The sequence below is a fragment of the Coenobita brevimanus genome, chromosome 86 (genome assembly GCF_032717465.1).
Source record: "Coenobita brevimanus isolate Jiangsu-jjx chromosome 86, ASM3271746v2, whole genome shotgun sequence".
Taxonomy (NCBI): Eukaryota; Metazoa; Arthropoda; class Malacostraca; order Decapoda; family Coenobitidae; genus Coenobita; species Coenobita brevimanus.
Genome location: NC_137039.1, coordinates 29750125 through 29762680, shown reverse-complemented (window position 1 = coordinate 29762680; position 12556 = coordinate 29750125). Strand labels below are relative to the sequence as shown.

Below are 12556 nucleotides of genomic sequence, written 5' to 3'. Positions count from 1 at the left end.
AAGGAAGAGTGGCTGTGCGTGACAGAAATAAATGGAGAGAAATTGTGAATGAATAAGTGATGATGCAGCCCTGTGGGGATATTCTCCCGCATTTGGTCTGATCAGCTAGTCAGGTCAGGTGCGGGTAAGGGGATGGGTCTGTTATGATGTGGCAGGGGTAAACCAGTTCTGCTGTCGGGCCCTGCTGTGGATGTCACTGATTGCATTGCGCAGTTGATCCTTGTGCGGTGTGGTGCGGTGAGGATCTGTCCGTTCTCCCCTTTGGGGCTAAGATGCGAATGAATGTGTTTGAATGGATGAGTAAATGGGGAGTGTGTCGTCCTGTCTCGGCTACCTCCCTTTCCTTGGGGGAAGCAGCCTAGGTATATAGATAGATAGATAGCATTGTCTTGTATTTGTGTTTTATAATCGTGTTTATACAGACGTAGATTGCAACAGCAACATCAATATGGATGTTGAAGTGTAGTGTCCGGAATTAATCACCCAAGAAGAGCTGCTGGGAAATCTCTAAGGCCACACATAGCCTACAGTATATATATATATATTCGTGGCCAGAATTAATGGTGTTTGTTGGGTGAGGTATTAAAAGGAATGTAGCGAACTGTTCATCATCACCATTATCAGCATCATCCCATCCTCTTTTACTCTCCTAAAGATTTACCGTAAAATGGTAGCAAGATAACAGAGATACCCGGTAACACTCTATCTTCGTATCTATGTATCTACAGTACGTCTGACTCTCACTCCATCTGTCTACCTGTCTGTCTATAAAGAAAACGCATTAGAGAAGGGAATAGCTATCAAAAAACGACGCGAGTGGGAGGAAAGCGAATTTGGTGAAAGTAAAAAAAGAACATGATAATAATAAAATGAAGTTATTACAGTTGAGAATAAGAGAAAATATGAGGAGTTATTAAATTTTCTTGCGGTTGAGGATGTAAGGAAAACGGATGTAGGGTTGACTAAAAGATGGAAAAGATAATAGAAATGAAGTTGGATACTGAAGTTTATAGCAGTTAAGGATGAAAGAGAACAATGAAGGGGTGAATAAAGTTTATTGTAGCCAAGGATAAAAAGAAAGCAGGTAAGTGGCGAGTAATGCGGTTGAGAATAAAAACATTGGCAACGCAATGCTGTTGCAACTCTCCATCAGACCAAGCACATACCCCCACCTCCCTGCACACTAACCAAGCGCAATAACGGCCCTCACCCCCCAATCTTTTCTTATAAAGGTGAATGTAAAGAGAACGCCTTGAGGACACATAACTTGGGCCCTTCAGATTCCTTGCGCAGGTCGCATTGAAATCTCTGGATTTTTAAAATCTTTCATTATTTTGATTAAAAAAACAACTTAAGACACAGCATTCTACTGATCAAAAGGTACCAGTTCTCTAAAAGACACACAACTGTATGAAATTTCATGACTCTGTACTGAATACTTTCTGAGTTCTGGCCCGGATATGAAATCTCAACCATACGCCAGGCCAGTTGCCCTGCCACCCAACTATACGGACGGACACTTGTTGATCCCAGTGATAATAACACCCTCCTCTGACTTCGTCAGGTAGAGGGTAAAAATGAATACAGGTAAAGGGGTTGCTGAAGCTTCTTGTAACTAAGAATAAAGAAGAAAATTGAGAGGAAGGAGTGGCTAAAATTTATTGCAGTTGAGGATAAAAAAAAAAAAGTGGGATGGAAGGGAGACTGAAGTTTGTTGCAGTAGAGGATGGATAAGAAAACAGCTGAAGGAGTGACTGGTAAGAAAACTGAGATGAAGGAATGACTTAAGTTTTATCGCAGTTAAAAAGAAAACGTCGGTGAAGGGGATACTAAGGTTTATTGCAGTTGGTGGAGTCCACGTGTATGGGGTCGTCACACATGGTCAGAGCCTGATTCCAGTACAAGCCGTTTGGACACTGTTCCTCGTGAGGCGACCCGTTGTAGCACCGGTAGTACTGTAATGCGGGGAGTACAGTTAAGCGATGTAATGCCGTGAGTACAGTTTGATGATGTACTGTAATGGGGCTGTACAGAGGTTCAGCTGCAACTTAAATTTCCACCACTGTTTTCACCTTAACTTGGCCCATATTTCAGTTACTTCGTAGGGTATTTCACGTTGCTCAGCGGCAGAATAAGTTAATGCTGCTGCACGCCATCCATTCCGTAACATTTCCCCGTGACTAGCATCATATTCTGGTGTTGACTCAAGTAGCCCAGCAATGCAATCAAGGTGACGAGATGGCAATTATAGATCACGTTAACGATTTTGTATATGCCAGATGTTGTCCCCCTCACATACCCATAGTTTACAGACTAATGGAACTGACCCTCCCCTCTGACTGCACCTGGACATCATCTAATTTGTAGAGAGGTTACTGATTTTTGCCAGGTGAAAATAAACATAAATAGATAGGTAGATGGATAGATAGGTAAGACGAGTGTAGAGCTATGCTCACCTTATCACAGTCGACGTGTGGCAAGTAAGTGTTGTCCACCTCACACAGCCACAGTTTACAATTACTGGTGTCCACTTGGTCCTCCCAGTTACATATATTCAGGTCCTCGTCAAACAGCGTACCAGGACCACACAGTTCCAGTATGGCCTGGCCGTTCACGCACACCCAGTACTGAGACGCGGAAAAGAGATCAGGAGTTAGCAGGAAGGATTAGGAGGGATTTAATTTACAGTGCGTGGGTATATCTAGGCCTGATAGAATTTTCATCATAATCCTAGGACAGATTCATTAGTATATATGGGGTTAACTTATATCAGGAAGTAGTACCTAAAACTAACATCATCAAATGTCAGGAAAATTCTGATACGTTGCAGCATATACAGGACAGACCTTGACCGTACATGACCTTATTCTGTTATCTTTATCTTTGACTGGTTCTCGAAATTCAACCATTTCATCCTTGGCTTACCCTGGACCCATCCTGCTAAGTACGTCTAAATCGGATAAAGAAAATATAAGTGTATTATTTTCTTCTGGAAAACAGTAGGTCATCCTTTGGCTGACCCTCAACCCTTTCACCAAGTTTGAATGAAATCAGATCAGAACTGCCTGAGAAAGCTAGGACATTACAACTCAGTTCCTTAAATTCAAACAGTTCGGTCCCTTACTTATTTGCAGTCAGTGAGGGAGGAAGATGTTGAGGTTATTATCAGCATTGAAAATAATTAAAAAGATATTGTTACTTATACTTAATTAAAGCCACCTGAACTTGGACCCAAGCCTGAATTATTGTTGATAAGAAAATAGATACCATGTAAATTATTTAGTAGTCTAATTTTACTAATTGACCCAGTCATGACATTTGGAGTTATTTATGACCAGACCAGCGGGAGTACATACAGATTTGCTCCGACTACCCGCTCCCCCACCCTCGCCACTGTTTTATGGGTGACGGGGGTCCAGGGTCAGGCGCCTTGATTACTATGGTACTTGATTTTGGCTTAGACTATTCTCCTGACAGGAAGGAAACTAGGATATTTTGTATTTTGTCCTCCAAATTTACTATATATGTACGAAAAACTTATGTAAAAAGAAATATTTTGTCCTCTCGGAGACCATTCTTTTTATGTAAAAAAAAAAAAAAAAAAAGTCCGCTGTCCACTTTTGACCAGCTCAGTAATTTTTTGACCAACTCAGAAACAGATATTAAGGGGGGCCATCCCTGACTGTATGCATAACTGTAACCATATTCCTTGAAGTTAATAAGAGGGTCCACAGCTGTATTTATGTAAAGTTACAGCTGTTGTGGTTTTCTCTAAAACATGTTACAAAGAAAACACTGGGCAGATTTGAATTCGGTACGTTCCACTAGACTAAATGGCAAACTATTCAGCCAAAATCCTCAACAAACTTTCATATTACAGGATTTTCAACCAAATAGCTGTATTTCAATTAGTTTCTGAGATATTTCTATTTCAGAGATGGAATTCCAGCACCATAAATGAGTATATGATCTTCAGAAATACATCAAGGTAATTTGGCACAAATGTTTGGATTACCGCAGGGTACCTTTCTGTATAATATCATCAAGGCCTAAGAAAAAAGGTGCAAAGAAAAATAATAATAATACCGATACAATAAGCTTCGCCATATACAGGACATACTGTATATATGGCGAAGCTTAATAGTAATCCCTGTAGCCCACCTTATTGCAATCCTCATGGGGGAAAACGGAGCCGTCGGCGTGTTGGCTGCAATCAGGGCGAGGGTGGGGGCCCGGGGAGGAGGTGGGTGGGTATTTGGTGGGTGGGAACTGAGTGGGTGGGTATTGGGTTGGTGGGTATTGAGTAGGTGGATACTGGGTGGGTGGATAATTAGTTGGTGGGTACTGGGTAGGTGGATATTGGGTGGGTGGATACTTAGTGGGTGGGAAGTTAGTGGGTGGATATTTTGTAGGTGGATATTGAGTGGGTGGGTACTGTGTGGGTGGATATTGAGTGGGTGGGTACTCAGTGGATGGGATGGAGGTGGTGGTGGAGCCTGGCTGGGCGGTTAAGGCTGGGCAGTCCTGTGGGAAGAGATAAATGTAAATAGAGAAAGAGCGAGCAGGTAATTATTGGCCCATCCCTCCCAGCACACTTTTTCTCATTCTCCAAATATATGTAGCTGGTCAACTCTTGGACTGTCCTCCTCACACTGTCTTTCCCTCTGTCTTTGACCTCCACACTTTAAAACGCATTGTAGACAAGGTTTCTTTCTATTCATTTTTCTCTGGAAGGGGCACATCTGCATCACACACACACACACACACACACACACACACACACACACACACACACACACACACACACACACACACACACACACACACACACACACACCGGCAGTATCCCATCAGGCGACTCCTTAAACGCCCTCTTCATGGTTGCAATGAGGTGGAACTTCTCGTCGTAGCAGCGGGCCAGAAAATCGTCCGTGTCAATCGTCCAGGCCAACACCCCCCCTATGCCGGTGTTGCGGGCGAAGCGGGCCTGATGGGGGAGGAGGGGGGGTTGGTTAATTCAGGTTAGGTTAGGTATGATTAGGTTTATTTGGGATGGATTGGGTTTGGCTTGGTTTGGTTAGGTTAGGTTAGGTTAGATTGGGATATTGGGAGGGGAGAGAATTTTCTTATTATCTGTGTTTTATCGTTACTGTTATCATCATCATCATCATCAGCATCACCATCACGATATTACCGGCATTACGACCACCCTACCTCATCACCCCCACCACCATTCGAAAACATAATTCATAATCTTAGTACACAGGATACCAATTTTATGGAAGGGAATACAAGAGAGTAGGATGCTCAGAAAACAGACTGCCCAGGTAAGAAATTAATCCAGGTGTACCAGGTGTGAGAGATGAGATAGATATATACCATTTCATATATACCTCTTCATACATACCTCCTCATACATACCACCTCATACATACCTCCTCTTACGTACCTCCTCATACATACCTCCTCATACATACCACCTCATACATACCTTCTCATACATTCCTTCTCATACATACCACCTCATACATACCTCTTCATACTTACCTCCTCATACCTACCTCCTCATACATACCTTCTCATACACTGATTCTGCATCGTCATAGCCACACCACACTTTATCATCGGTGCAGTAGAAGTACGGCTCGTGTAGGCCCGGGTCACGTACCACAGTGCAGTCCCTGTCGTCTTTACGGAGGCAGATCTGTAGGTAGGAAGGTAGGTAGGTTGGTAAGTAGGTTGGTTGGTGGGCTGGTTGGTTGGTAGGTAGGTTTGTTGGTGCCTAGGTAGGTTGATGGGTACGGAGGGAAGGTGGGAACATGCATAGGTGAATTGGTAGGTATGTAGGTAGGTAGGTAGGTAGGTAAATAGGTAGGTAGGTGAATGAGTGCCGGGGTTAAGAATGAAGTGGGAAGATATATAAGTAAATTGGTGGGTAGGTAGGTAGGTAAGTAGGTAGGTAGGTAGGTAGGCAGGCAGGCAGGCAGGCAGGCAGGCAGGCAGACAGGCAGAGAAGTGAACTGGAAGATAAAGTGGCAGGTAAGGGGACAAACAAATAAATAAACAAGGAGACAGTAGGCAGCTTGACACACACACACACACACACACACACACACACACACACACACACACACACACACACACACACACACGCACGCACGCACGCACGCACGCGCGCGCGCATTATCTATCTCTATCTCACCTCATTGAATCCGAGCGTTCCTGGCAAGCGAATGTAAGGCCCGGGAGGCGAAGGATTGTGCGCCGGAGCTAGCATCCCGTGGTTATTTATGTCATCCAGTGTCCAGCATCGTCCGTAGGTAGGAATGCCCATCACTACCTTGTCCTTGGGCACTCCTAGCTCGATGTAGTAGTTCACCACGAATTCCTGTGGGTAGATGGATGGATAGATGATGGATAGATAGGTTGGAGTACCCTTCAGTGTCTACCTGTCTATATACAGCCATCTTCCCGTGCATGTATCTGATTCCATTCCTCCACGGCGCAAACTTGAAGGTTGTAGCTCTATCTGTCTGTCTCTTAATCACTCTGTCTATTTGTGCATCTGTCTGTCTCGTACATACCACGTTGTAATATATGGTAATTCCCTTATCCAGACACTAACCACAGAGGGGGGGCGTTGTGATGTGTTCTTTCATCTACAGCTACATGAAAGTCGTAACTCTATCAATCTGTCTATCTATCCATCTATCTATTTGCCCTTCTCTCTTACTTACCACGTTGTAATATATGGTAATTCCCGTATCGAGATAATAACCACACAGGGGAGCGTTGTGATGTGTCCTGGGCTCCACCGCTACATGAAAGTCGTAACTCATGAGGTGGAAGTGGTCGTAGTAGTCTATAAGCCTGGGGATGTCGTAGGCGGGGTCTATCTTGTCCTTCCCCACGGCTACGGCTACGGTCAGCATCAGGGGAGGGGTGAACTGATTAAAGGCCTCCTTGAGTTCCTTGGAGAGAGTCACGAAGTTTTCCTGTTGAAGAGAAGAAGTTGGTGTGTTTACTCTCTCTCTCTCTCTCGCGTCTGTCTTTCTCCCTTTCTATCTATCATTTTATCTTTGTCTTTTTTCTGTCTATCAATCTTTATCTTTCTACGATATGTATCAACCTATCTTTGTCTCTCTCTGTCTTTCTTTATCTATCTGTCCATCTATCCGTCCATCTCACCTTATCCTCCTGTCGCGTCTCTCTCTCCATTTATTTATCTATCCATCTCTCTATCTATCAGTCCATCTCACCTTATCCTCCGGTATGCCGCCCCTTGATGCCGGGTACTCCCAGTCTAAATCCATCCCATCGAACTTATGCTTCCTCAGTAAATCCACAGTGCTGTCGATGAAGGTGCGTCGCTTGGCAGGGTCCCTAGCCATCTGGAGGGACGCACATCATCATCATCATCAGTGCCATCTTCAGCGTCATTATCATCATCATCACCATCATCATCATCAATGTTAACGTCAGCATCGGCATCATTATCAGTGTTATCATCATCATCATCATCATCATCATCATCATCATCATCACCCATCCCCTAATAGTCCCTACACACCATAGAATAATCCTCGGACCCTTCCCTCCATCCCCCCACGCCCAGCAGTACGGTGAGGTCAGGGTTCAGTTGCTTTAGTGCCACGAAGCGGTCGAATGCACAGTTGTTACCACCGTCTTCTGGGCACAACTCATTCCAGGGGTCCAGCACCTAGAGAAGAAGGAGAAGAGTGGGTGAGGGGGAGGAGAGGAAGGGGGAGAGAGGGGGAGAATGGAGGAGGGGGAAAGATAGAGGCAGTAGGGGAAGGGGATGGACAGGGAGAAGTAGAAGGATGGGGCGAAAGAACGGGAGGGGAGAGAGACAGTGGAGAAGGGGGACGGAAGGGGAGAGATGGAGGGATGGGGAGAATAAAAAGGGGAGAGAGGAGAGAGAGACAGTAAAGAAGGTGAAGTTGAGTTAGAAAGAGAGTGAAGGAGAAGGAAAGGGACAGGGAGAGGCAGAAAAAAATAAGAGACATTGAGGGAAAGGATAAGGAGAAGGAGGAGAATTTCGACAGGAGAAGGAGAATGAAGGAGAGGGAGAGCGAGAAGGAGGAGGAGAGGAAGGGGAGTTGATGAGGTAAATAATGAAGGGAGAAGAGAGGAAGATGGACGTGATCAAGGAGGAGAAGAGGAATAAGAAAGATATGCAAATGGAAGAAAGGAACAGCAGCAGAGAGCAAACAGCAACAAACTTATTGGTCCTTTCGAGGCTGTTGCTACATACTAGGCAGTGACTAAGGTACTGTATTTTGACTGTATGAGGATAAGACAGGGATAGCCAAGTTCCCATCACATACCCCCCCCCATCTCTCTCTCTCTCTCTCTCTCTCTCTCACACACACACACACACACACACACACACACACACACAAACCTGCATGCATAACACACCTTTGTCTTTCCTATTTTCCACTCCCGTCTCTTGCCTGCCATCCTTCCCTCACTCTCTCTCTTCCTTCACTCTGTCCATCCTTCCATCTACCTGTCTCCTACCTCCACAGTCCAGGTATGATTGCTGAGTCCGGCGAACCCAAAAATGGCGTGAGTGCACAAGAAGGGGTCCACATCCTCCACATCGAATTTCCCGTCGCCGGGTCGCCACACTGCCCATGAGCTGAAGTAACACACGATTTTTTCCGAGTCCGCTGAAAATTAGAAGTGACCGTTGTTGTTGTTGTTTGTTGTTATTGGTGGTGGATTTTTTAACATAAAAAAACTAACATTACCTGAACCACCTTCAGTAAAAACAAACTTAGCCCACCGTAGCCTACCCTAGCCTACCCTACCCTAACCTAACCGAACAAAGGTGTTAGGGAGGTTCCTTGATGGGTGAGAATACAGCTTATTATTAATCACATGTAGTTGGAGCGATTTAAGCCACCGTATCACCAGGCGTCTGTTAATTAGTCGTATGGTTACTACCCAAAGTAATAAATGGTTTCATGGGGTACAGAAAACTGTTTGATTAGTTACTCAGTGCAGGTAGTATTTCACCAGAGGAGTGGATGGTTGAGCGCTGCCTTTACCACTTGATACCTAACCCAGCCCGGCCTGATCCACCTATAGCACGTTTGGTCTAACCTGACAAAGATCCCTAATCCCTGACAAAGATTTCTAATTCCTTTCAGCTCAGTTGAATGCTAAGTGTGGTCAGACTGGAGTGTTGATGTGACTGGTAACCGAGGAGATTCATTCCTGCCACACAGATATGCTAATCGAATTTAATACTGCAATGACTTCAATACTAGAGTTATGTGAGTTGTTCGGGTGACTAAACCTGCCTCATAATTTAGTAATCAAATTATGGGAGAAAATTGTCTGGTTCCTCTGTGTGAGAAAATAAAACTACCTGCATAATGGAAATGTTGGATGGGAGAGAGACACAGGTTAGAGCTTGACCTCCCTATTTTCTCTAACGTTCTGTGTTGCCCGAAACGTTAGAGAAATAAAAATCAAGCTCAAAACTGTCTCTCCCTCCCACCCAACATTGCCGCTTGTAATGGCTCATCTACATTTACCTGCACAGCCCAGGGTGAGAGCGTAGAGGAGGGTGAGGGCGAGTAGTCTCATGGTGGGGGAGGGGCAAGGGAAGCGGGACCAGGTTACCGGAATGGGCTTATATAGGGTATAGGGTCCGGCTCTCCCCCACCCTCTCGCCCCTCCGACCCGTGCGAATTTGGTGATGTAACTTCGCATAATCTTATCCCCTTAGGCCTTATTACATTACCCCTGTTGCTGGTGGCAAAGGAAGCTTCATAGCACCTCTTCCTTAGCGATTTATTTTGCATATGTTAAGTATACTCTAAGACTGTTCTAAATCTGTGGAAATTAAATTAAATCGAGTAAGGAGCGGAGGGGGAGGAAGCGGAGAAGAGGAGGTAAAAGAGAGAGGGAAGGGGAAGAGGAGGAAAGGAGGGAGAAGGAAGGGGGAGAGGAGAAGAAGAGGAAAGAAAGAAGGGGAACAGGTTAGGGAGGGAGGAGGTAATAAGGGGGAGAGGAAGAAGAGGGAGAGGGGAGAGAGGGTGGGAGAGATGAAAAGAGAGAGGGGGTGAGAGTTTTAAGTATTCACGTGAGATATTATATAAACACCTGAGAGAGAGAGAGAGAGAGAGAGAGAGAGAGAGAGAGAGAGAGAGAGAGAGAGAGAGAGAGAGAGAGAGGTGGTAACGACAGGCCTAAACTGTATACGGGTTACAAAATAGGGTGTCTTGCATCACACACACACACACACACACACACACACACACACACACACACACACACACACACACACACAAAACTGGCAAATGACAACGTATGTAATGTCTGTATCGTATGTGCCTCAGTGTATTGTATGTGCCTCAGTGTATTGTATGTGCCTCAGTGTGTATAGCTAGTTGTATGATGCAGTTGTACGAGTGCAGTTTATAACCTTGTCTTTTTCATTTTTTATAATGGAGTTGAGAATGTAAAATTAATTATGGATAGTAAATGCCTTTCCATAAGTGATAAGTGAAGATTCCGGGGGCTGGGAAGGTGAGTAGATGAGGGTGTGGCCCAGTAAATTGTGTAGTTAGATTTTTTAGTGTTTCTCTCTCTCTCTCTCTCTCTCTCTCTCTCTCTCTCTCTCTCTCTCTCTCTCTCTCTCTCTCTCTCGTTATAAATAGATATTGTACAAAGATAGACAGATGAATGTGTTTTTGCTTAATAAGTGTAAATTCGTGAAATTATGTAAAAAAAAAAAAAAACCTAAGGGTAGCCAGGTAGACCGATAGCAGAAACAGATGTAGATAATACAGATAAATAAACAAAGGCAGACCATCATGCACTCATTTGATCTAGTGCTGCCTACACTTTCCATGACCTTTATCATTCTTTTTCTGTGTCTGCTGTCCTCTCTCCCTATTTCTCTTATCATTCCTGTCCCTTTTTATTACTCTTCTTTCCATTTCAGGTGGCTTTGCATTGAGTGACAAGCTTAACGGTTTCTTGTAAGCCAGGAAACCATTTACAACGCCGGGTAGTGACCATATAACCATCCTATACGTGTTCCTACGTGTCACCAAGTGGACCGGCGAGGGTTAGTGCCCCACCTCGTATGACAACTAATTTAAAGACAAACGGCCACCCCCTACGGCAGTGGTTTCCAACCTTTTCTGATTCTCGCCTCCCATCACTGAATGACACGTTCCCTGCGCCCCCCTTCCTCATATACTGTATTTTACTGGCATAGTTGGAACGTGTCATTGCAGGCCAGACTGTGTAAATCTTCACAAAGACATGTTTTTGTTAAACAGGCGGCAATATTAAGAAAACTTCTAAAAGGAAATCTGATTTCCATTCTACAAATAAATTATAAAAGTAAATATTAAAGATTCTTAATCATTGAAATTGTTTATATATTCACAGAACTAGATTTCTTAATCATATTTGAAATATTTTCTCCATATTTACAAATAACTGAATTCCATCATAATTCATAGTTTTCAGTTATAATTACCCTCTTTATCAAGCCTTCGCGACTCCCAGGCAGCCCTTCGTGCCCACGTAGGGGGGCGCGCCTCACAGGTTGGAAACCACTGCACTACAGGATTATGGCGTCCGGCTATAGATAGATAGGTAGGTAGATAGATAAATAGATAGATTATAAGAACGAGAAGGAAGAAAAAAGAATCAGGTTACTATTATTACAACAACGAGAAATGTTTGAGATGCACTGGGTTATGAATCTGATAAACAAGAAGACGTAATGAAAGAGAAAGTGGAGTGTAATGATAATGTAGAAATGGCGAGGTAATGGAGATAACGATACACGATAAAGAATAACTGAGAAATCTTGAAAGGCTGTGTCGTTAAATGTAAGAAAATGAAATATTGTTCTTTACGTCATCTCTTATGCATTTATTATTATTATTATTATTATTATTATTATTATTATCATCATCATCATCATCATCATCATCATCATCATCATCATCATCATCATCATCATCATCATCATCATCATCATCATCATCATCATCATCATCATCATCATCATCATCACCACCACCACCACCACCCAGCATCTTCATTTTCACCACCACCATCACCCAGCATCATTTTCACCACCACCACTGCCACCCAGCATCTTCATTTTCACCACCACCACTGCCACCCAGCATCTTCATTTTCACCACCACCACCACCACCACCACCCAGCATCATCATTTTCACTACCACCGCCATCATCGTCATTCCAGTCCCCACGTAAGACATGTGAAATAGCTAAAATATTCATAAGTATATTGCCAGTCAGAACGCTGGGTGTGGAGCTCGTGATGTATCTTATCGTTGTATGACTGGTTACAACTGCACATCTAAATCTGGAAGCTGTTTTTGCCTTCAGAGAAATGGTGTTCGTTTTAGCTTTTGATTTGTGTTTGTATGTTTAGTGTTAGTGTTTTAATTTGTGTTTATATTTAGTGTTGTTTTTTTTGTGTGTTTATATGTGTAGTGTTAGTGTTTTGTTTTTTTGTTTAGTGTT

General features: G+C 43.7%; 1 protein-coding gene across 1 annotated transcript; it reads right to left on the bottom strand.

Moving 5' to 3' along the window:
• Positions 1 to 1829: 1829 nt before the first annotated feature.
• LOC145410637 (acidic mammalian chitinase-like) lies at positions 1830 to 9621 on the bottom strand. Its single transcript, XM_080280749.1, has 11 exons — positions 9579 to 9621; positions 8545 to 8696; positions 7571 to 7720; positions 7260 to 7391; positions 6738 to 6995; positions 6203 to 6388; positions 5576 to 5704; positions 4838 to 4987; positions 4162 to 4269; positions 2457 to 2627; positions 1830 to 1955 (listed from the first exon to the last, which is right to left on the bottom strand). Exons 1-11 carry the CDS (start codon positions 9619 to 9621, stop codon positions 1830 to 1832), a joined length of 1605 nt encoding a protein of 534 aa, XP_080136875.1.
• Positions 9622 to 12556: the final 2935 nt, after the last annotated feature.

Excerpts from the sequence above, each read along its gene's own strand:
- LOC145410637 (XM_080280749.1), bottom strand. The coding sequence starts at position 9,621 with ATGAGACTACTCGCCCTCACCCTCCTCTACGCTCTCACCCTGG. Across the intron at positions 6,996-7,259 it reads GCGGCATACCGGAGGATAAG|GAAAACTTCGTGACTCTCTC; the intron begins GTGAGATGGACT and ends TCTCTTCAACAG. Across the intron at positions 4,988-5,575 it reads CAGAATCAGTGTATGAGAAG|GCCCGCTTCGCCCGCAACAC; the intron begins GTATGTATGAGG and ends CTCCCCCATCAG.